The sequence below is a fragment of the Pelophylax lessonae genome, assembly GCF_965119305.1.
Source record: "Pelophylax lessonae genome assembly, chromosome: 9".
Classification (NCBI taxonomy): domain Eukaryota; kingdom Metazoa; phylum Chordata; class Amphibia; order Anura; family Ranidae; genus Pelophylax; species Pelophylax lessonae.
In genome coordinates, this window is record NC_138776.1 from 3800985 (window position 1) to 3822929 (window position 21945).

The window sequence follows — 21945 nt, forward strand, 5'->3', positions numbered from 1 at the left end:
AATGTATCATTCACCCGTACACATACAAAGACTAGAGGCCTCATCCCTGATCTCCCACCCCAATCATATCCACTGTCCCCTGTTATATATTGAGTCTGTCCACCAGCTGGGTCTTCCTGGTCTTGGCCGGGGGAGAGGGGATGGACGTAAGAGATACGTCCTAGAAACTATATTGAACTTTTAGGACGTATCTCTTACGTTCAACTTCCTTTAGCTGGTTAAGTGATAATGTATCATTCACCTGCACACATACAAAGACTAGAGGTCTCATCCCTTATCTCCCACCCCAGTATTCCGCTATCCACCTGTTATATATTTGGTTGGTCCTCCAGCCGGGCCCTCCTGGTCCTTGGCAGGGGAAGTGGAGCTGGGCGTAAGAGATAAATCCTAGAAGCTTTATAGAACTTTTAGGACATATCTTACATTCAAAATCAATAATGTATCATTCACTCGCACACATAGAACTAGAGGTCTAATTCCTTATCTCCCACCGCAATCTTACCTGCTATCCCCTATAATATATTGATCTGTTATTCAGCTGGATCTCCTTGGTCTTGGCAGGGGGAGAGGGGATGGACGTAAGAGATACATCATAGAAACTATATTGAACTTTTAGGACGTATCTCTTACGTTCAAAATCCTCAGATGGTTAAGCGATAATGTAGCATTCACCCGCACACATACAAAGACTAGAGGTCTCATCCCTCATCTCCCACCCCAGTCTTTTCCGCTATCCACCTGTTATATATTGAGTCTGTCCTCCAGCCAGGTCCTCCTGGTCCTTGGCAGGTGGAGTGAAATTGAGTGTAAGAGATACGTCCTAGAGGCTTTATTGAACTTTTAGGACATATCTCCTACATTCAAAATCCTCAGATGGTTAAGTAATAATGTATCATTCACTCGCACACATATAACTAGAGGTCTAATCCCTTATCTCCCACCCCAATCTTATCTGCTATCCCATATAATATATTTGATCTGTCTTTCAGCCGGATCTCCTTGGTCTTGGCAGGGGGAGAGGAGTTGGACGTAAGAGATACGTCCTTAAAACTTTATTGATGTTTTAGGATGTGGCTCTTACATTCAAAACCCTCAGCTGGTTAAGCAATCGTTTATCATTCACCCGCACCGCACCCATACAATGACTAGAGGTCTCATCCCTTATCTTCCCTCCCGATCCCATCCCCTGTCTCCGTTATATATTTAGTCCGTCCTCCAGCCGGGTCTTCCTGGTTTCTGCAGCTTCTGTCCTTTCTTCCTCCTCAAAGAAATCTTTATCAAGTCTCTCCAGGTTGGGCAGAGCGATGAGTGTTTCCAGACGGTAACCATCCTCCTCCTCGACTGGGTTCTCCCTTAGAACCAATGCTCGGAGCATGGGGAGAACTTTTAGCTTTTCCACTTCTTGTATCCTGGGCACCAGATTACCTCTGCAAAGGGGAAGATTGAAGGAAACTCCGCTATGATGAGGCTTAATATAGATGGAACTATAGTCAATGTCAAATGTTCTGGGACACTTATTGTTTATCCTTCACTGTTTCATTGGATTTCACTATATATGGTGACATCTAGTGGCAACTCAGTGTAACTACAACATGTATTTTACTCTCTGTAAAATGGTAAAAGCCTAGTTTACCCGTATGTTGGGGTTAGTTGGTTTAGTCCTTAGCTAGATCCCTTCCTTCTTCAGGTTCTCTCAGTAAGTTACCAGCCTTAGAGTGGGCACAAGGCTTAGAAGATTATTGTCTCTTTATACTTGGATATGACCGGTGAACATCCCATATATTGCATCTTAACCAGTAAAACTAGGTTGATATAAACTGCTGTGTCTTATTGAAGAGTTGAGCTGTCTGTGGAGGGCGCCTATTCATCAGGTGACCATACTGGGGGATAGACCGAGGGCTAAAGGAGCGTACCCCAATGCATAAAGCGGTCTTTGAAACAGAACATCTGGGGGAAGGAAAAAATGCTCCCTTGCAGTGGGACTGCCCTGGAAGTGCAAGGGTTAAATGCTCATTTAGGTCTAGGGGGCCCCAAAAAAGCAGTTCTATTTACCCGGTCCTCTGCTCCCGCAGGCTCCTCCAGGCTGTAAGACCAGTCCCCGCAGACTCTTCTTTCCTACATTCCGGCAATTGCAGCTCCTCTGACATCATCTACCCCAAAGCAGAGCCCATAGTCCAGCACTGAATGTGAGGACACCGAGGGACAGTCCACTGCTGGAGCATTACAAAGTATCTAAGAACACCAGATGCTGGGAGCAGCAGAGAATCAGATAACTAAAAGTGCTTTTCGGGGACCCCTAGACCTAAACGAGCATTTAACCCTTGCCCCACTACAAGGGAGCACTTTTCCTTTCACTGGAGATTGGCTAAAACAGCTTTGGAACAGATACATATAGTATAAATGAAGGGCTAGAATCCTTTCCTGGAGAAAACGCTGTTCCAGAGTCTCTCCAGTGCTGATCACAGGAATGTGGTCACTGAATCTCTGCTAGAGATCAAGGTTGCCCAACCGGGACTCGAATCCTCGCCTAGTTATGTAAGCAGCACTGAAGAGAAACCTGAAGCAGTATTTTCCCCTAGGCACATCATTTCCCTGTGTTTTCTTCATGTTATAATGCAGCAGCTGGAGAAATAAACGTCTTCACCTTCCAGAAGTCCAGTGAACTTCCTGTTTGAGCTAAAAACTCATCCGCTGCAGCACTGAAATCCAGAGGTGTAACTAGAACCTTCAGGGCCCCGGTGCAAGAAACCATGAGGGGCCCCCCGGACCTATGGCCGGGGTCCTTCCCTTCAAGCCTGGGGCTCGTCCCACTGATCCTGAAACCCTTTATTATGGGTCCGCAGTGGGACCCTTTCACAAGTTCTGCAGTGGGCCTCCTTCCTGGCATCTTGGGACCCCCCCACGGTGGTGGAATGCCAGGACCCGGTCGCAAGTGTGACCTTTGTGATCCTGGAAGTTCACCCACTGGTGTCAGTAGTTTTTATTTTTTGGTATTTTAATTGTATTTTTTATCATTTATTTTATTTTTTTACAATGTGACTGACTATGACTCTGTCCATTCAGAAAAGGAAGGAGCTGGTAAATTACATATTTACTGACCCCTTCCTGGTTCTCTATTGTGACACATCCCCTGCAGCAGCCGGCATGAGAGGGGAGAGATCACAGTATGGGGGGGAGGGGGCAGCACAGTAGGGTGGGGGGACCAGGAGAGCACAGTATGGGGGGAGGGGGCCAGGGGAGTACACAGGGGCCCAGAGACAGCAGAACACAAGTGAACTGGATAGGAGGAATGGCGGGGGGGGGGGGGGGAGCGCATGCAGAGGGACCAATCTCTCCATTTTCCTCCTGCAGCTACAGGAGGAAAAAGGAGGACAGTGATTTCTCTACATGCTGCCCCCCCCCTCCTATCCAGGTGTACAGGGGAGCTGCACAGGCCCCCTGGAGCATGGGGCCCGGTTGCAATTGCAACCTCTGTAGTTACACCCCTGCTATAATCCCAGGAGAACTCACTTCCTGCTGTGTCTCCAAGACAGGAAGTGAAGGAAAATCTCCCCAGCAGGATGGACACAGCAAAAAATAACCTTGTAGGGGTTGACCCGGTGCCACTTGTCACATTCTGCAGAGGTAATATTGCAGCGTGCCGTGGCATGTGAACAGCCCTGGCTGGCTAAGATGTTAGTGGGGCAACCTGGGGATGGTGAAGCCATCTGGTTTTTCTGCCTAGCATTGACTATTCTTAAAAATGCCCCCCCCTTGCTACCTATCCTGCCTACCCTATGTAAAAAAAGATCGGTATACTTACTTTTGTCAGTCCACTCTGGTCCGGTCACATGATCCTGCAGCTCCAGCTTCCCTGTGTCAGAGAGCAGCAGCTGCAGAGGAGAGGAGGGAGCACTCGACAACGGCTGGGACATGGGAGTTGATAGGCAGGGCTGGGACAAGGGTTGGGCAGCTGCCCTGGGCATTGTGGTATTATGTGAGATGGGGGGCGCCACAAGGAGATTGGGGGGAGGGGATTTTTGTTGGGTGGAGGAATTTGGGGGGCAGCAGGTGGGTAACGATTGTTCCAGGAGGGGGAATTTGGGGGGTTGTGCTAGGAAAGGTAATTTGGGGGAATTTGTGTTGGGATAGGTGTAAGGGAAGAGGATTTGTGCCAGTCAGTGGGATTTGGGGTGTTTGTGCTAGAAGAGGTGATATGGTAGAGGGGGAGGGTATTTGTGCTAGGAGGGGAAATTGTTTCAGGGGGATTTGTGCCAGTAGGGATGAATGGGGGAATTTGTTCTAGAAGGGGAAATTTAGGGGGGGGGCTACAATTTGTGCTAGGAGGGGGATTTGCGCTGGGGGGGGGGGATTGGGGGAGTTTGAGAAGTAGAGGATTTGTGCTGGAAGGAGTGTTTTTTTTTGGAGGGGGGGCATGTGCTGGGGGGATTTGGGGAGAGAGGAAGAACTTGAGCTTGGAGGGGGCAAAGATTTGTGCAAGGAGTGGGGGGGTTTCAACAGGGGGGGACAAATTTGTCCTGGGAGGAGGGGGAATGTATGCTTAGGGGCAAGAATGCTGATTAGTGCTCAACTTTTGTTTTGGGGGGGGGGGGGGGTTTGCTAACACATAATGTTCATACTTCTTGGGGGGAGGGAAGCAGTTTGGCATGTTTGCCCCGGGCTCTAGAGGACCTTGTCCCAAAACTACTAATAGGTGAGGTCACCGCTCCCAGAGTTTCCAGCCATTGTCAAGCGCACCCTCCTCTCCCCTGCAGCTGCTGCTCTCTAATACAGGGAAGCTGGAGCTGCAGGATCATGTGACTGGACCAGAGCAGACTGGTAAGTACATAGGGTAGGCAGGTGAGGTAGCAGGAGGGGGGGCATTAATAATTAGGCAGGAAGCCTTCTGTACATGCCATGGACGTCTGTGGGAATTGTATCCTAGTGGAAATGGATCTTCATACCGGAGGTTCAGGTACTGAAGAGCTCGCATTTTCTCTGAGAAGCCATCCAGGGTCTCCAGTTGGTTGTCTCTTAGATGAAGGCTGGTCAGACTGATGAGGTGCTCCAATCCTTCCAATGACTTTATGTTATTCTGTGCCTGAGGACAACCAAATGGTAAAGACCTCCATGAACCCAGAAGACGTTGGACTTACAGAAAATGACTTATAAAGTTCCAATCATAAATTCATTGACATGGCTTCCTCCCCTTCCTGGTGCTACAGCTTCCTCCCCTTCCTGGTGCTACAGCTTCCTCCCCTTCCTGGTGCTACAGCTTCCTCCCCTTCCTGGTGCTACAGCTTCCTCCCCTTCCTGGTTCTACAGCTTCCTCCCCTTCCTGGTGCTACAGCTTCCTCCCCTTCCTGGTTCTACAGCTTCCTCCCCTTCCTGGTGCTACAGCTTCCTCCCCTTTATGCATTTTCATAGCATGCTTTCTTTTAGTCCCAATGGGTTTTTAAAATACCCTTTTTGGCCAAAAGAGTGAGGACACCGGACCATCACACCTATGTATGCCTATTAAACATCCCATTTCAGAACCATGGCCATTATTATGGAGTTGGTCCCCATTGGTGCCCCCAATAGCCTCCACTCTTCTGGGAAAGTTTTCTACAAGATCATGGGGTGTGTCTGGGGAAACTTGTGTCCCCTGAGCCAAAAGAGCATTTGTTGGGTCACGGATTATGGATGAGAAGACCTGGCTCAAAATCAGACTGTTACCACCAGGTCCAAAATGTCTTTGTACGCTGCGGCATTAACAATGGAGACACCTAAACTCAATGATAAGGGTGTCCTTTAAACATTAGGTAGGTTTGATGGTCCAGTGGTCCCAAACCTTGGGCCAAATAGTGTGATGTACTGGGATGTTCGATATACATCCCCAGCTCATAAAATAAACTTTATTGGCAAAAGTGTCAGGACACCTGACCATCACACCTACATATATACAGTGCCTTGCGAAAGTATTCGGCCCCTTTGAACTTTGCGACATTTCAGGCTTCAAACATAAAGATATAAAACTATAATTTTTTGTGAAGAATCAACAACAAGTGGGACACAATCATGAAGTGGAACGAAATTTATTGAATATTTCAAACTTTGTTAACAAATAAAAAACTGAAAAATTGGGCGTGCAAAATTATTCAGCCCCCTTAATACTTTGTAGCGCCACCTTTTGCTGCGATTACAGCTGTAAGTCGCTTGAGGTATGTCTCTATCAGTTTTGCACATCGAGAGACTGAAATTTTTGCCCATTCCTCCTTGCAAAACAGCTCGAGCTCAGTGAGGTTGGATGGAGAGCGTTTGTGAACAGCAATTTTCAGTTCTTTCCACAGATTCTCGATTGGATTCAGGTCTGGACTTTGACTTGGCCATTCTAACACCTGGATATGTTTATTTGTGAACCATTCCATTGTAGATTTTGCTTTATGTTTTGGATCTTTGTCTTGTTGGAAGACAAATCTCAGTCTCAGGTCTTTTGCAGACTCCATCAGGTTTTCTTCCAAAATGCTCCTGTATTTGGCTCCATCAATCTTCCCATCAATTTTAACCATCTTCCCTGTCCCTGCTGAAGAAAAGCAGGCCCAAACCATGATGCTGCCACCACCATGTTTCACAGTGGGGATGGTGTGTTCAGGGTGATGAGCTGTGTTTCTTTTACGCCAAACATAACGTTTTGCATTGTTGCCAAAAAGTTTGATTTTGGTTTCATCTGAGCAGAGCCCCTTCTTCCACATGTTTGGTGTCTCCCAGGTGGCTTGTGGCAAACTTTAAATGACACTTTTTATGGATATCTTTAAGAAATGGCTTTCTTCTTGTCACTCTTCCATAAAGGGCAGATTTGTGCAGTATACGACTGATTGTTGTCCTATGGACAGAGTCTCCCACCTCAGCTGTAGATCTCTGCAGTTCATCCAGAGTGATCATGGGCCTCTTGGCTGCATCTCTGATCAGTCTTCTCCTTGTATGAGCTGAAAGTTTAGAGGGACGGCCAGGACTTCGTAGATTCGCAGTGGTCTGATACTCCTTCCATTTCAATATTATCGCTTGCACAGTGCTCCTTGGGATGTTTAAAGCTTGGGAAATCTTTTTGTATCCAAATCCGGCTTTAAACTTCTCCACAACAGTATCTCGGACCTGCCTGGTGTGTTCCTTGTTCTTCGTGATGCTCTCTGCGCTTTAAACGGACCTCTGAGACTATCACAGTGCAGGTGCATTTATACAGAGACTTGATTACACACAGGTGGATTCTATTTATCATCATTAGTCATTTAGGTCAACATTGGATCATTCAGAGATCCTCACTGAACTTCTGGAGAGAGTTTGCTGCACTGAAAGTAAAGGGCTGAATAATTTTGCACGCCCAATTTTTCAGTTTTTTATTTGTTAACAAAGTTTGAAATATTCAATAAATTTCGTTCCACTTCATAATTGTGTCCCACTTGTTGTTGATTCTTCACACAAAATTACAGTTTTATATCTTTATGTTTGAAGCCTGAAATGTGGCAAAAGGTCGCAAAGTTCAAGGGGGCCGAATACTTTCGCAAGACATTGTAGGTGTGATGGTCAGGTGTCCCCAGCTCATAAAATAAACTTTCATGGCAAAAGTGTGAGGACACCTGACCATCACACCTACATATGTCTGCCTATTCAACATCTAATTTCAAAACCAGGGCCATTAATATGGAGGTGGCCTCCATTTGTGCCCACAATAGCCTCCACTCTTCTAGGAAAGTTTTCCATAAGATCTTGGAGTGTGTCTGGGGAAACTTGTGCCCACTGAGCTAAAAGCATTTGTGGGGTCAGGTACGGATGTTGGATGAGAAGACCTGGCTCACAATTGGCAGTTCAATTCATCACAAGGGTGTTCAGTAGGGTTCAGGTCAGGAGGTCAAGGCTCTGTGCTTGTGGGGCATCTTAATTCAAAACTATGGTCATTAATATAAAGTTACACCCCTTTTACAGCTATAACATCCTTTCACTTTTTTGGGAAGACTTTCCACAAAGTTTTGGAGGGTCTGTGTGAATTTTTGCCCATTGGTGAGGTCAGGTACTGATGTTGGATGAGAAGACCTGGCTCACTATCGGCATTCCAATTCCAAAAGGTGTTCAGTAGGCTTGAAGTCAGGGCTCTGTGAAGGTCACATGAGTTCCTCCACACCAAACTGGTCAAACCATGTCTGTATAGAAAAACTGATCAAACCATGTCTGTACAGAGTTGGCTTCATACACAGGCATGCCGGAACAGAAAAGGACCTTTACCAAACTGTTACCACAAGGTCCAAAATGTTTTTGTACGCTGCTAAATTAACAGTACCCTTCATTGGAGACACCTGAACTCAGTAAGGTGAGATGTCCTTCAAACATTTGATCTTGTGTAATAGGTAGGTATGAAGGTCCAGTGTCCCCATTAATAAGGTGTGATGGTCCAGTGTCCCCAGTAGGTAGGTGTGATGGTCCAGTGTCCCCAATAGATACATGTGATGGTCAAGTGTCTCCAGTAGGTAGGTGTGATGGTCCAGCGTTCTCAATAAGTATATGTGATGGTCCAGTGTCCCCAGTAGGTAGGTGTGAAGGTCCAGTGTCCCCAATAGATACATGTGAAGGTCCAGTGTCCCCAATAGATACATGTGATGGTTCAGTGTCCCCAGTAGGTAGGTGTGATGGTCCAGTGTCCTCAATAGGTAGGTGTGATGGTCCAGTGTCCTCAATAGGTAGGTGTGATGGTCCAGTGTCCCCAATAGATACATGTGATGGTCCAGTGTCCCCAGTAGGTAGGTGTGATGGTCCAGTGTCCTCAATAGATACATGTGATGGCCCAGTGTTCCCAATAGATACATGTGATGGCCCAGTGTCCCCAATAGATACATGTGATGGTTCAGTGTCCCCAGTAGGTAGGTGTGATGGTCCAGTGTCCTCAATAGATACATGTGATGGCCCAGTGTTCCCAATAGATACATGTGATGGCCCAGTGTCCCCAATTGATACATGTGATGGTCCAGTGTCCCCAATAGATACATGTGATGGTCAAGTGTCTCCAGTAGGTAGGTGTGATGGTCCAGCGTTCTCAATAAGTATATGTGATGGTCCAGTGTCCCCAGTAGGTAGGTGTGATGGTCCAGTGTCCCCAATAGATACATGTGATGGTCCAGTGTCCCCAATAGATACATGTGATGGTCAAGTGTCTCCAGTAGGTAGGTGTGATGGTCCAGCGTTCTCAATAAGTATATGTGATGGTCCAGTGTCCCCAGTAGGTAGGTGTGATGGTCCAGTGTCCCCAATAGATACATGTGATGGTCCAGTGTCCCCAATAGATACATGTGATGGTCAAGTGTCTCCAGTAGGTAGGTGTGATGGTCCAGCGTTCTCAATAAGTATATGTGAAGGTCCAGTGTCCCCAATAGATACATGTGAAGGTCCAGTGTCCCCAATAGATACATGTGATGGTTCAGTGTCCCCAATAGATACATGTGATGGCCCAGTGTCCCCAATAGATACATGTGATGGCCCAGTGTCCCCAATAGATACATGTGATGGTCCAGTGTCCCCAATAGATACATGTGATGGCCCAGTGTCCCCAATAGATACATGTGATGGCCCAGTGTCCCCAATAGATACATGTGATGGTCCAGCGTCCCCAATAGATACATGTGATGGCCCAGTGTCCCCAATAGATACATGTGATGGCCCAGCGTCCCCAATAGATACATGTGATGGCCCAGTGTTCCCAATAGATACATGTGATGGCCCAGTGTCCCCAATAGATACATGTGATGGCCCAGTGTCCCCCAATAGATACATGTGATGGCCCAGTGTCCCCAATAGATACATGTGATGGTCCAGTGTCTCCAATAGATAGGTATGATGGCCCAGTGTCCCCAATAGGTAAGTGTCATAGTCCAGTGTCCCTAAACCAGTGACTCAATAAGAAGGGGTGTCCTTCAAATATTTGGCCTTGTGTAATAGGTAGGTGTTACATAGTTACATAGTAGGTGAGGTTGAATAAAGACAATAGTCCATCCAGTTCCCCCTGTGTAGGTGTGTGTGGCCGTAATCATCTCTCATACCCCTGAATGTTCTGATCCTTGAGATGTACATATAAGAGTCTTTTGAAAGCCACCATACTTCCCGCAGAAACCACCTCTTGTGATAGAGAATTCCACAATCTTGTAGCCCTAACAGTAAAGAACCCCCTGCATTGCCTGAGGTTAAAACGCTTCTCCTCTAATCGCATTGTATGCCCTCAAGTCCTCATGCAATTCCTTCGAATGAACAGCTTTTTTTCTAAGCTGAGATCCCCATTGAGATATTTATAAATTGCTATCATGTCCCCCCTCAGACGTCTCTTCTCCAGGGAGAATAAATCAAGCGATTGCAGACGCTCTTCGTGTGATGGTCCAGTGTCCCCAATAGGTAGGTGTGATGGTCCAGTGTCCCCAATAGATAAGTTTGATGGTCCATTGTCCTCAGTAGGTAGGTGTGATGGTCCAGTGTCCCCAATAGGTAGGTGTGATGGTCCAGTGTCCCCAATAGATAAGTCTGATGGTCCATTGTCCTCAATAGGTAGGTGTGATGGTCCAGTGTCCCCAATAGGTAGGTGTGATGGTCCAGTGTCCCCAATAGATAAGTCTGATGGTCCATTGTCCTCAATAGGTAGGTGTGATGGCCCAGTGTCTCCAATAGGTAGGTGTGATGGTCCAGTGTCCCCAATAGATAAGTCTGATGGTCCATTGTCCTCAATAGGTAGGTGTGATGGTCCAGTGTCCCCAATAGGTAGGTGTGATGGTCCAGTGTCCCCAATAGATAAGTCTGATGGTCCATTGTCCTCAGTAGGTAGGTGTGATGGTCCAGTGTTCCCAATAGATAAGTCTGATGGTCCATTGTCCTCAGTAGGTAGGTGTGATGGTCCAGTGTCCCCAATTACTAAGTGTGTTGGTCCAGCATCCCCAAACCAGTGACTCAATAAGGATGGGTGTCCTTCAAACATTTGGCCTTGTGTATCAGGTAGGTGTGATGGTCCAGTGTCCCCAGTACATAGGTGTGATGGCCCAGTGTCCCCAATAGGTAAGTGTGATGGCCCAGTGTCTACAATAGGTAAGTGTGATGGCCCAGTGTCTACAATAGGTAGATGTGATGGTCCAGTGTCCCCAATAGGTAGATGTGATGGTCCAGTGTCCCCAATAGGTAGATGTGATGGTCCAGCATCCCTAAACCAGTGACTCAATAATGATTGTCCTTCAAGCATTTGGCCTTGTGCAATAGGTAAGTGTGATGGCCCAGTGTCTACAATAGGTAAGTGTGATGGCCCAGTGTGCCCAATAGGTAGATGTGATGGCCCAGAGTCTCCAATAGGTAGATGTGATGGCCCAGTGTCCCCAATAGGTAGATGTGATGGCCCAGAGTCTCCAATAGGTAAGTGTGATGGTCCAGCACCCCCAAACCAGTGGACTTGTCCTTCAAACATTTGGCCTTGTGCCATAGGTAGGTGTGATGGTCCAGTGTCCCCAGCCCTGTGGCCAAATAGTGTATATGGCAGAGGAATACAAACCCTGAAATGTACAATCAGTACCAGAAGTTGCCACCAACGCATTTCAGAGCTCCATCCCTCCTAAAGAAAAGGCAGGGCCCTGAAACACACCAGTAGAGAAGTCTAGCTACCGTAGTTCAGTTAGTAGAATCCAGCCTGGTTTTTCTTTTGTTAAATCCCCTCCTATAGTAGTTATTGGGGTCTCCGGGTGGCACACCACTGCGATGTCACATGACCTATACTCCTGATTCATTCTGGAACCTGACTGGCGCTTTCCAGTGCGCTCTGCATCCATTGGTACATTCAGACTTGGTTTTTATTGTTGGCAATCACATTTCTGTTCAGAACTCACCAGGTAAAGGTTCCGCAGGTTCGGCAGGTAAAGTCCGGCTGTGCTCTGCAGCCGATTGGCTCGTAGTTCCAGAGTGTGCAGACTGTATAGTTTTATGCATTCCAGACTCTCCAATGTATGCAGTTTATTCCCTGATGAGACATAGGCAAGTCAGGAAGGTAAGTAGGCACAAACATAAGAGATGTTAGTTCCTGTATTTAGGGTTCACACCTGAGCTCGAGCACCACAACTTTTTGCCATATTGTTTGTAATATATTTATAGCTCCATCTAGTGGCTATAATGTGGCATTGTTTCTGAAATACCTCAATCAGAAGAAATACTGCATTATGACCACTAGATGGAGCTGATGATCATAGGAAATAGTTATATTACAAACAATACGGCAAACATTCGTGGTGCCCATGTGAATGGTTAAGACTAGGGATAGACCGATATGGTTTTTTCAGGGCCGATACCGATACCAATATTTTGGTCGTAACGTATCGATATGGGCCGATATTTTATACATTTAAAGTTTTGAAAAATAAAGACAGTTTTTGACACAAATCTGGTACTGAACATGTTCATTTTTGTTTAATGCTTAATGGCTGGCTAGCACCCTGTGGTGGATGGCTGGCTGGCACCCTGTGGTGGATGGCTGGCACCCTGTGGTGGGTGGCTTGCTGACACCTTGTGGTGGATGGGTGGCTGGCTGGCTGGCACCCTGTGGTGGGTGGCTGGCTTGCACCCTGTGGTGGGTGGCTGGCTTGCTGACACCCTGATGTGGGTGGCTGGCTGGCACCCTGATGTGGGTGGCTGGCACCCTGTGGTGGGTGGGTGGCTGGCTGGCACCCTGTGGTGGGTGGGTGGCTTGCTGACACCCTGTGGTGGGTGGCTGGCTGGCACCCTGTGGTGGGTGGCTGGCTGGCTGGCACCCTGTGGTAGGTGGGTGGCTGGCTGGCACCCTGTCTGTGGGTGGTTGGCTGTCTGGCACCCTGTGGTGGGTGGGTGGCAGGTACAGGGCCTGTGGGTGGCTGTCTGGCTCGCTGGTACAGTGCCTGTGGCTGGCTGGCTCACTGGTACAGTGCCTGTGGCTGGCTGGTACAAGACCTGTGGGTGTGGGTGGCTGGCTGGCACTGGGCTGCTGTGGGTGGGTGTATGGCTGTGATACACTCCCGTGAGACTAGTCCTGACTCCAGACGAATCTGTCCAAGGCGAGGGAGGCGGCCTAAGAAGGCGGAATGATGTCACAAAAATATCGGCAATATCGGCCAGTTCCGGGGCCGATACCCATATATCGGGGAAAGTGCATATCAGCCGCCGATATATCCTTAGTTAAGACACCCACACAGCGAATGTCTTTATACACAGACCCCCCCCCCAGGTGGTTTTCTAGTGTATTTTTATGTGTGCTAGTAGGTGTTTTCAGGCTTTTTTGTTTTAGCCAATATAAAGTGAGTTACATATTAATTACACAGGTTCTGTGGCTGATTAAGTCCCGGTTCACATCAGTGCAATGACAGACATCGCATGTGAATCGGAGCGCACTGCTCTGCAAATCACATGCGATGTCTGTGCGATGCAAATACAGATTTTACAGATTGTATGGCTGAATTCGCATCGCATTCGGACACATGGGTCCGCAGCAGAATCGGATCGCATTCACACCTATGTGATCCGATTCTTGTCTGAACTGACAGTTCGCACTGCGATATGCGAACTGATCTGGGGGTGTCGTTACCTTTGTATTGGCACCCCCAGCGATTTGCATATGGCAGTGTGAACTGCCTGCGATTTGAATGTGATGCGTTAAACCGCAGTGGATTTGCAGGGTTCCCGCATCGCATATGTGTGAACCGGGATTAAAGTGGTAATTAAACTCACTTGGTGCCTTATGTGCATTATATCCGCCTCAGAACCCGTGTGATTAATATGTGTCCTGGAATAAAGGAATGAGGTGGCAACCCTAATGCCAAGGTATGTTTAACCACTTGCTGTATGCCGGTTCGCAGGAGCGCTACCGGGGGCGCGCCCCCGCCCCTATTAGGCAGTGGGGAAGCGACGGGGCCGGCCACCACCAGTGATCGCTCCCCGTGAAGAGAGAACAACTGTCGGATGTTGTAAACACAGCTGACCGTTGTTCTCTCTGGAATGATCACAGAGCGCCTTCTATATAGGATCACAGGTCTCTATGGTCATTCCACAAGCCCCACCCCCATACAGTTAGAAAGCAACCCCTAGGCTCACACTTAACCCTTTGATCACCCCTGGGTTAACCCCTTCACTGCCAGTGTCATTATTAGAGTGACAGTGCATATTTTTAATCTACTCGCCATTACCGAAGCGTCTTCTGCTGCCCTATCCCAAGGTGGTCTTTTCTGAACTCCCTCCCCCAGACCCTGTGGATGCAAGGGAGGGGGTGTTGGGATCCTTCTGGCCCCACATAGCACCTTTCAGGTACTTCACCCACCTCCCTCTCTGTCACTCTCCTCATTTGAGGTACACTGAATTCGTCTTTTCTCTCCAGTTTCTCTAAGGATAGCTGTGATCTACCGCCCTCCTGGACCAGTATCAACCTTTCTTGATGACTTCTCTGCCTGGCTACCCTACTTTCCCTCTTCCGAAATCCCCACAATCATTTTTGGAGACTTCAACATCCCTATTAATACTAACACTCCTACCACTTCCAAACTTCTCAGTCTAACCATAGGCGTGCACACAGGGTGTGCCGGGTGTGCCTGGGCACACCCTAATCACCTAGGGCACATTAGCATTATTGCTCTGTTTGCCAGTGAGGAGATGGGAAAGATCTCCCTCTGACTTGCTCTGCCATAAGAGAAGTGCCTACGCACTTCTATTTCACTGTGCCAGCAGGGAGAGTAATGTACCGGGGGCCATATACATGTAGGCACAAACATGCATGTGTATTGAAACTTTGGGGTGCACACCCTAATGCAATAGGCTGCGCACACCTATGAGTCTAACCTCCTCCTTTGACCTGAAGCAATGGATACACGCTTCTACTCACTCTGAAGACAATATCCTTGACCTCGTTTTCTCCCACCTATGCACTCCGCACAACCTCTCCAACTATCCTTTCCCTCTCTCTGATCACTACCTTATTAGTTTCACTCTCTCCCTCTCCTCCACCTCCTCTCCCTCCAGCTACCTTACCGTTACCCGCAGAAACCTACGCCATCCCAACCCTCAAAAAAAAAAAAAAAAAATCGCACTCCTGTCTTGCACCAACCTAGCCACTTCTGTCTACAACGCTTCACTCTTAGCCTCCCTGGACACACTGGCCCCCCTAAGTCTCAAAATATTAACCTAATCACTCTTTTCGTTCCTCTCAAAACCTCCTGCTCTCTAGCTCCCTCGTCATCTCCTCCCATGCTCGCCTCCAGGACTTTTCCAGAGCCTCTCCAATCCCATGGAACTCCTTACCCCAATCTGTCCAATTATCTCCTACTTTATTAGCTTTTAGACGATCCCTGAGAACCCTCCTCTTCAGAGAAGCCTATCCTACCCACAACTAACAACTATACTTCCATTGTCTCCATAAGCTCATTTCCCACAGTTATCGCTTTCCGTTTCACCTGACCCTTCCTATCTCTGGGTTGCAAGCTCTAACTAGCAGGGCCCTCTAATTCCTCCCGTATTGAATTGTATTGCAACTGTATTGTCTTCCCTCATATTGTAAAGCACTGCGCACACTGTCAGCACTATATAAATCCTGGTCCCCAAGAAGACGTCATCTATGACGAAACGTGCCGGGAAGGCGTGCTGACGTCACCACGTGATACCCGGAAGTCGGGCGGCGGTGTTTTCTAGATCCTGCCGATACAAGCGCTGTTCGTTTACATACATGTGAGTGTTTTACCATTAAAATAAATGTGCGTCTTTACATACTTTACTATGGTGGCTACTATTCTTTCATGACCATTGTTGGATTGTGGATTGCCCGGATCTATGTGCTGCGGTGTCTATCATCTTGCTGGTCTGAGTGGAGTTGCCAAGGGTCCTGGTTTGAGCTGATTGGATATACTCTCATGAGTGATATATGCCTGATTATAGCCTTCATCTGGTAAGCGCATTAGCGTGATACAATTCTCAGCACGGTGGAAAGAATATTATTTAGCGGTGGAGGATTCTGTCCTTGAACACTAATTTATTCATCTTCGGACTCTTTATTCTGTAATGGACTTTGTGTTCCATTGAATTTATTACACTTATTTGGAGTCACTTCTATTGATCTGTTTGAATGCACGATTATTTGATAGCTTATTGCTATCTCTTAGAGTTATTATTCACTATATTGTTTTATTACATATATCATTTAGCGCAGCTTTACCCCTTTATAAATCCTGTATAATAATAATATAGAGGGGGTGTCAGCAGAGCGTCTCCTATGGTGTGACCATCACTCACGAATGAGGTTGAGGGTCTCCAGCTGTGGGTGGGAAAACCCATGGAGGATCTGTAGGTTGTTAGAGGCCAGGCTGGCTATTTGTAGGTACGGTAGTTCTCCCAGACCGTGGGCACTAACCAACTGATTCCTCCTATTGGCTCCCAGTCCTGCTCCTCCCTCTTTTACTGTTAGTGCTGATATATAGGGGGGTGCCAGCAGAGTGACTCCTATAGTGTGACCATCATTCTTAAATGTGGTTAAGGGTGTACAGCTATAGGAGGGACAGCCAATGGAGGTTCTGTAGGGTGTTGGAGGCCAGGCTGGCTATTTGTAGGTAGGGTAGTTCTCCCAGGTTGTTGGCACTAACCAACTGGTTCCTCATATTGGCTTCCAGTCCTGTTTCTCCCCCTTTCAATGTTAGTGCTGATGTATAGGGGGTGCCAGCAGAGCGTCGCCTATGGCGTGGCCGCGTGACCATCACTCACCCGTAAGGTTGAGGGTTTGCAGCTGTGGGTGGAAAATCCCATGGAGGTTCTGTAGCTTGTTGAAGGCCAGGCTGGCTATTTGTAGTTGGCACTAACCAGCTGGTTCCTCCTATTGCCTCCATGTCCTGCCCCTCCCTCTCTCATTGTTACTGCTTATGGATAGGGGGGTGCAAGAGGCTGACACCAAGTTAAATTGAGGTACTGACATCATATATGACATTTTTGTAGGGCCAGCAGCTGAGAAACCCCAGCAAAGTGGCTCCTATGGAGTGACCATTACTCACCCATGAGGTTAAAGGATTCCAGCCGTGGGTGGGAAAGCCCATGGAGGTTCTGTAGGGTGTTGGAAGCCAGGCTGGCTATTTGTAGGTAGGGCAGTTCTCCCAGGCCATTGGCACTAACCAGCTGATTCCTCTTATTGGCTCCCAGTCCTGCCACTCCCTCTCTCCTTGTTAGTGTGGATGCATAGGGGGTGCAAGAGGCTAACACCAAGTTAAATTCAGGTTTTGGACATTTTTGTAGGGCCAGCAGCTGAGACACTCCAGCAGAGCAACTCCTATGGTGTAACCATCACTCACCCATGAGGTTAAGGGCTTCCAGCCACGGGTGGGAAAGCCCATGAAGGTTCTGTTGGTTATTGGAGGCCAGGCTGGCTATTTGTAGGTACGGTAGTTCTCCCAGACCGCGGGCACTAACCAGCTGGTTCCTCCTATTGGCTCCCAGTCCTGCCCCTCCCTCTCTCATTGTTAGTATGGGGGGGGGGTTCAAGAGGCTGACACCAAGTTAAATTCAGGTACTGACATCATATATGACATTTCTGTAGGGCCAGCAGCTGAGAAACCCCAGCAAAGCGGCTCCAATGGTGTGACCATCACTCACCCATAAGGTTAAGGGATTCCAGCCGTGGGTGGGAAAGCCCATGGAGGTTCTGTAGGTTGTTGGAGGCCAGGCTGGCTATTTGTAGGTAGGGTAGTTCTCCCAGGCCATTGACACTAACCAGCTGGTTCCTCTTATTGGCTCCCAGTCCTGCCCCTCCCTCTCTCATTGTTAGTGCTGATGTATAGGGAGGTGCCAGCAGAGTGGCTCCTATGGTGTGGCCATCACTTATGAATGAGGTTGGGGGTCTTCAGCTGTGGGTGGGAAAGCCCATGGAGGTTCTGTAGGTTGTTGGAGGCCAGGCTTGCTATTTGTAGGTACAGCAGTTCTCCCAGACCGTGGGCACTAACCAACTGATTCCTCTTATTGGCTCCCAGTCCTGCCCCCCTCTCTCATTGTTAGTGCTAATGTATTGGGAGGTTCCAGCAAAGTGCCCCCTATGGTGTGATCATCACCCACCAATGAGGTTGAGGGTCTCCAGCTGTGGATGGGAAAGCCCATGAAGGTTGTTGGAGGCCAAGCAGGGTATTTCTAGGTTGGGTAGTTCTCCCAGCACTAACCAGCTGGTTTCTCCTATTGGCTCCCAGTCCTGCCCCTCCCTCTCTCATTGTTAGTATGGGGGGGGGGGGGGGTTCAAGAGGCTGACACCAAGTTAAATTCAGGTACTGACATCATATATGACATTTTTGTAGGGCCAGCAGCTGAGAAACTCCAGCAAAGCGGCTCCTATGGTGTGACCATCACTCACCCATAAGGTTAAGGGATTCCAGCCGTGGGTGGGAAAGCCCATGGAGGTTCTGTAGGTTGTTGGAGGCCAGGCTGGCTATTTGTAGGTAGGGTAGTTCTCCCAGGCCGTGGGTACTAACCAACTGATTCCTCTTATTGGCTCCCAGTCCTGCCCCTCCCTCTGTCATTGTTAGTGCTGATGTATTGGGAGGTGCCAGCAAAGTGCCCCCTATGGTGTGACCATCACCCACCAATGAGGTTGAGGGTCTTCAGCTGTGGATGGGAAAGCCAACGTAGGTTGTTGGAGGCCAGGCAGGGTATTTCTAGGTTGGGTAGTTTTCCCAGCATTAACCAGATGGTTCCTCCTATGGTTGGGGGTCTTCTGCTGTGGGTGGGAAAACCCATGGAGGTTCTGTAGGTTGTTGGAGGCCAGGCTGGCTATTTGTAGGTAGGGTAGTTCTCCCAGGCCGTGGGTACTAACTAACTGATTCCTCTTATTGGCTCCCAGTCCTGCCCCTCCCTCTGTCATTGTTAGTGCTGATGTATTGGGAGGTGCCAGCAAAGTGCCCCCTATGGTGTGACCATCACCCACCAATGAGGTTGAGGGTCTCCAGCTGTGGATGGGAAAGCCAACGTAGGTTGTTGGAGGCCAAGCAGGGTATTTCTAGGTTGGGTAATTTTCCCAGCACTAACCAGATGGTTCCTCCTATTGGCTCCTGGTCCTGCCCCTCCCTCTCTCATTGTGTGTATGTGGGGGGGGGGGGGGGGTTCGAAAGGCTGACATCAAATTAAATTCAGATACTGACATCATATATATGACATTTTTGTAGGGCCAGCAGCTGAGAAACCCCAGCAAAGTGGCTCCTATGGTGTGACCATCACTCACCCATAAGGTTAAGGGATTCCAGCAGCGGGTGGGAAAGCCCATGGAGGTTCTGTAGGTTGTTGGACGCCAGGCTGGCTATTTGTAGGTAGGGTAGATCTCCCAGACCGTGTGCACTAACCAGCTGGTTCCTCTTATTGGCTCCCAGTCCTGCCCCTCCCTCTCTCATTGTTAGTGCAGAAGTATAGGGAGGTGCCAGCAAAGTGCCCCCTATGGTGTGACCATGACTCATGAATGAGGTTGGGGGTCTCCAGCTGTGGATGGGAAAGCCCATGAAGGTTGTTGGAGGCCAGGCAGGGTATTTCTAGGTTAGGTAGTTTTCTCAGCACTAGCCAGCTGGTTCCTCCTATTGGCTCCCAGTCCTGCCCCTCCCTCTCTCATTGTTAGTATGGGGGGGGGGGGGGTTCGAAAGGCTGACATCAAATTAAATTCAGATACTGACATCATATATATGACATTTTTGTAGGGCCAGCAGCTGAGAAACCCCAGCAAAGTGGCTCCTATGGTGTGACCATCACTCACCCATAAGGTTAAGGGATTCCAGCCGCGGGTGGGAAAGCCCATGGAGGTTCTGTAGGTTGTTGGATGCCAGGCTGGCTATTTGTAGGTAGGGTAGTTCTCCCAGACCGTGGGCACTAACCAGCTGGTTCCTCTTATTGGCTCCCAGTCCTGCCCCTCCCTCTCTCATTGTTAGTATGGGGGGGGGGGGGTTCAAGAAGCTTATACCAAGTTAAATTCAGGTACGGACATCATATATGACATTTTTGTAGGGCCAGCAGCTGAGAAACCCCAGAAAAGTGGCTCCTATGGTGTGACCATCACTCACCCATGAGGTTAAGGGATTCCAGCCGCGGGTGGGAAAGCCCATGGAGGTTCTGTAGGTTGTTGGATGCCAGGCTGGCTATTTGTAGGTAGGGTAGTTCTCCCAAGCCGTTGGCACTAACCAGCTGGTTCTGGTCTACACGTAGGCTCAGGAGATGAGGGAGAGTGCTCAGAGACGAGAGATCCCGCAGAGCATTCTGGGAGAGATCCAAGTAGCGCAGATGTATAAATGATTGCAGGATGGAGATGTCGGTGATCTCTCTGTAGGAGGAAAATGTAAAGGGAAGTCACATTCTGGGTCAGCAAAACCATTCTCTTTAATTATTTGACATTACTCTGCGCTGTCCTATTTCCACCAATCAGATTCAGACCATGGAAAGGGACAGCAAGATTTCATTTGATTGATTTGTATCCTTGGATGGATCCAGAAAAGGTCTAAATGGTTTATGTAACGGTTACATGCTTGAAACTGATATGTTATGGTACGGTATTGAATCTACTATTCACAGACACTAAACACGGGTTATCTCGAAATAACCTCTGACCTGTAAAGCATCTGATTGCTAGTTTGTCTCCCCTAGCAACGACAGTTATCATGTTTGATCTTAATTCGATCTGTATTTTATCTGGCATCCAAATATCTACTTTTTGTCATGTTCATGTTTGTGTAAAAAGTTATGACTTTGTGGGTAACTGTGGTCATTTTCCTAATGACCCTTTGCTGTGGAATTCCACATAGCCTGTAATGGACATCTGCTCTCAGATAAGGCTTGCCAGGATGTGTTTTGAGATAAGATCTGCTGGTTTATGACCCCATGATGTTTTTTTGGAGACACAATTCCTGCTTGAAACTGCAAAGGTGGGGGCTACTTTACCTTACCGGGAGAGAGAGAGGGGGGAAGGAAATGACAGATTTTAAACGAACTGTACAAAATGGATGCCGTGATGACAAAATGGTGTCCTAACGCTCGACACCATTACAGTTTACATATCTGTGTCCATATTCCATACGTTTCCAGAGAAGTGGTGAAGTTTTCAATGGAAGAGTGAAGTGTCTACAATGCTGCACTATGATTTAGGGCCCATTCGGACCATCCAATACCGGGGCCCCGAGAGTGTGCTGGGGTTCCATTCCAAATGAATAAACTCTGGGATGGGAATTGAGGAGCGTCTCCTACAAAACTTCATGTCACTCACAGGTCTTGTTGAAATGTTCATTGTTTCAGTGCATGAAATACAGCTAACGCGTTTCTCTTTGATCTCTTCTTATGTCTTTGATAAGAGATCGTTATCTCTGTACAAAGCTCTGTGTTGATTGTCAACACAGAGCACTGGGGTGTGATTGGGCACAGCCAGGGCCAGGACAAGGGGTGAGCAGGAGGGGCACTGTAGTATTATGTGAGGTGGGGGGGCACCACAAGGAGGTTGGGGGGAGGGGATTTGTGTTGGGAGGGGGCATTTGGGGAGCGGCAGGGGATATGAATTGTTCTAGGAGGGGAAGTTTGGGGAGGTGTGGTGATTTGAGGGGATTTGTGTTGGGAGGGGGGATGGGGGTAGAAGACTTGTGCTAAAAGGGGGAATTTTGGGGGGTTTGTGCTAGAAAAGGTAATGTGGGGGGGGGGGGGAGGGGGGGATTGTGCTAGGAGGGGAATTGTCTTTTTTTTGGGGGGGGGGGGGGGATTTGTGCTAGCAGGGATGATTAGGGGTATTTGTGCTAGGAGGGAATTTCTTTTGGGGGGGGGGGGGAGATTTGTGCTAAGATAGGGGATTGGAGAGAATTTGTGCTGGGAGGGGGGAATTATTTTCAGGGGGGGTGGATTTGTGCTGGGGTTATATGGGGAATGAGAGGATTTGGGCTGGGGGGGGGTTGGGAAAGGTGGGAGGGGAGATTGGTGATGGGAAGAGGATAA

At 48.3% G+C, this 21945-nt stretch overlaps 1 protein-coding gene across 1 annotated transcript in view; it reads right to left on the reverse strand.

Annotated features, from left to right (window-relative positions):
- Positions 1-1195: 1195 nt before the first annotated feature.
- LRRC23 (leucine rich repeat containing 23) overlaps positions 1196-21945 on the reverse strand; it is a gene marked incomplete at both ends in the record, with an annotated part of 25517 nt that continues 4767 nt past the window's right edge. Inside the window, 4 exons of the mRNA XM_082269536.1 lie at positions 1196-1427; positions 4944-5080; positions 11856-11986; positions 20040-20296. Coding sequence (XP_082125662.1) covers positions 1196-1427; positions 4944-5080; positions 11856-11986; positions 20040-20296 — 757 coding nt within the window. The remainder of the gene's footprint in view (positions 1428-4943; positions 5081-11855; positions 11987-20039; positions 20297-21945) is intronic.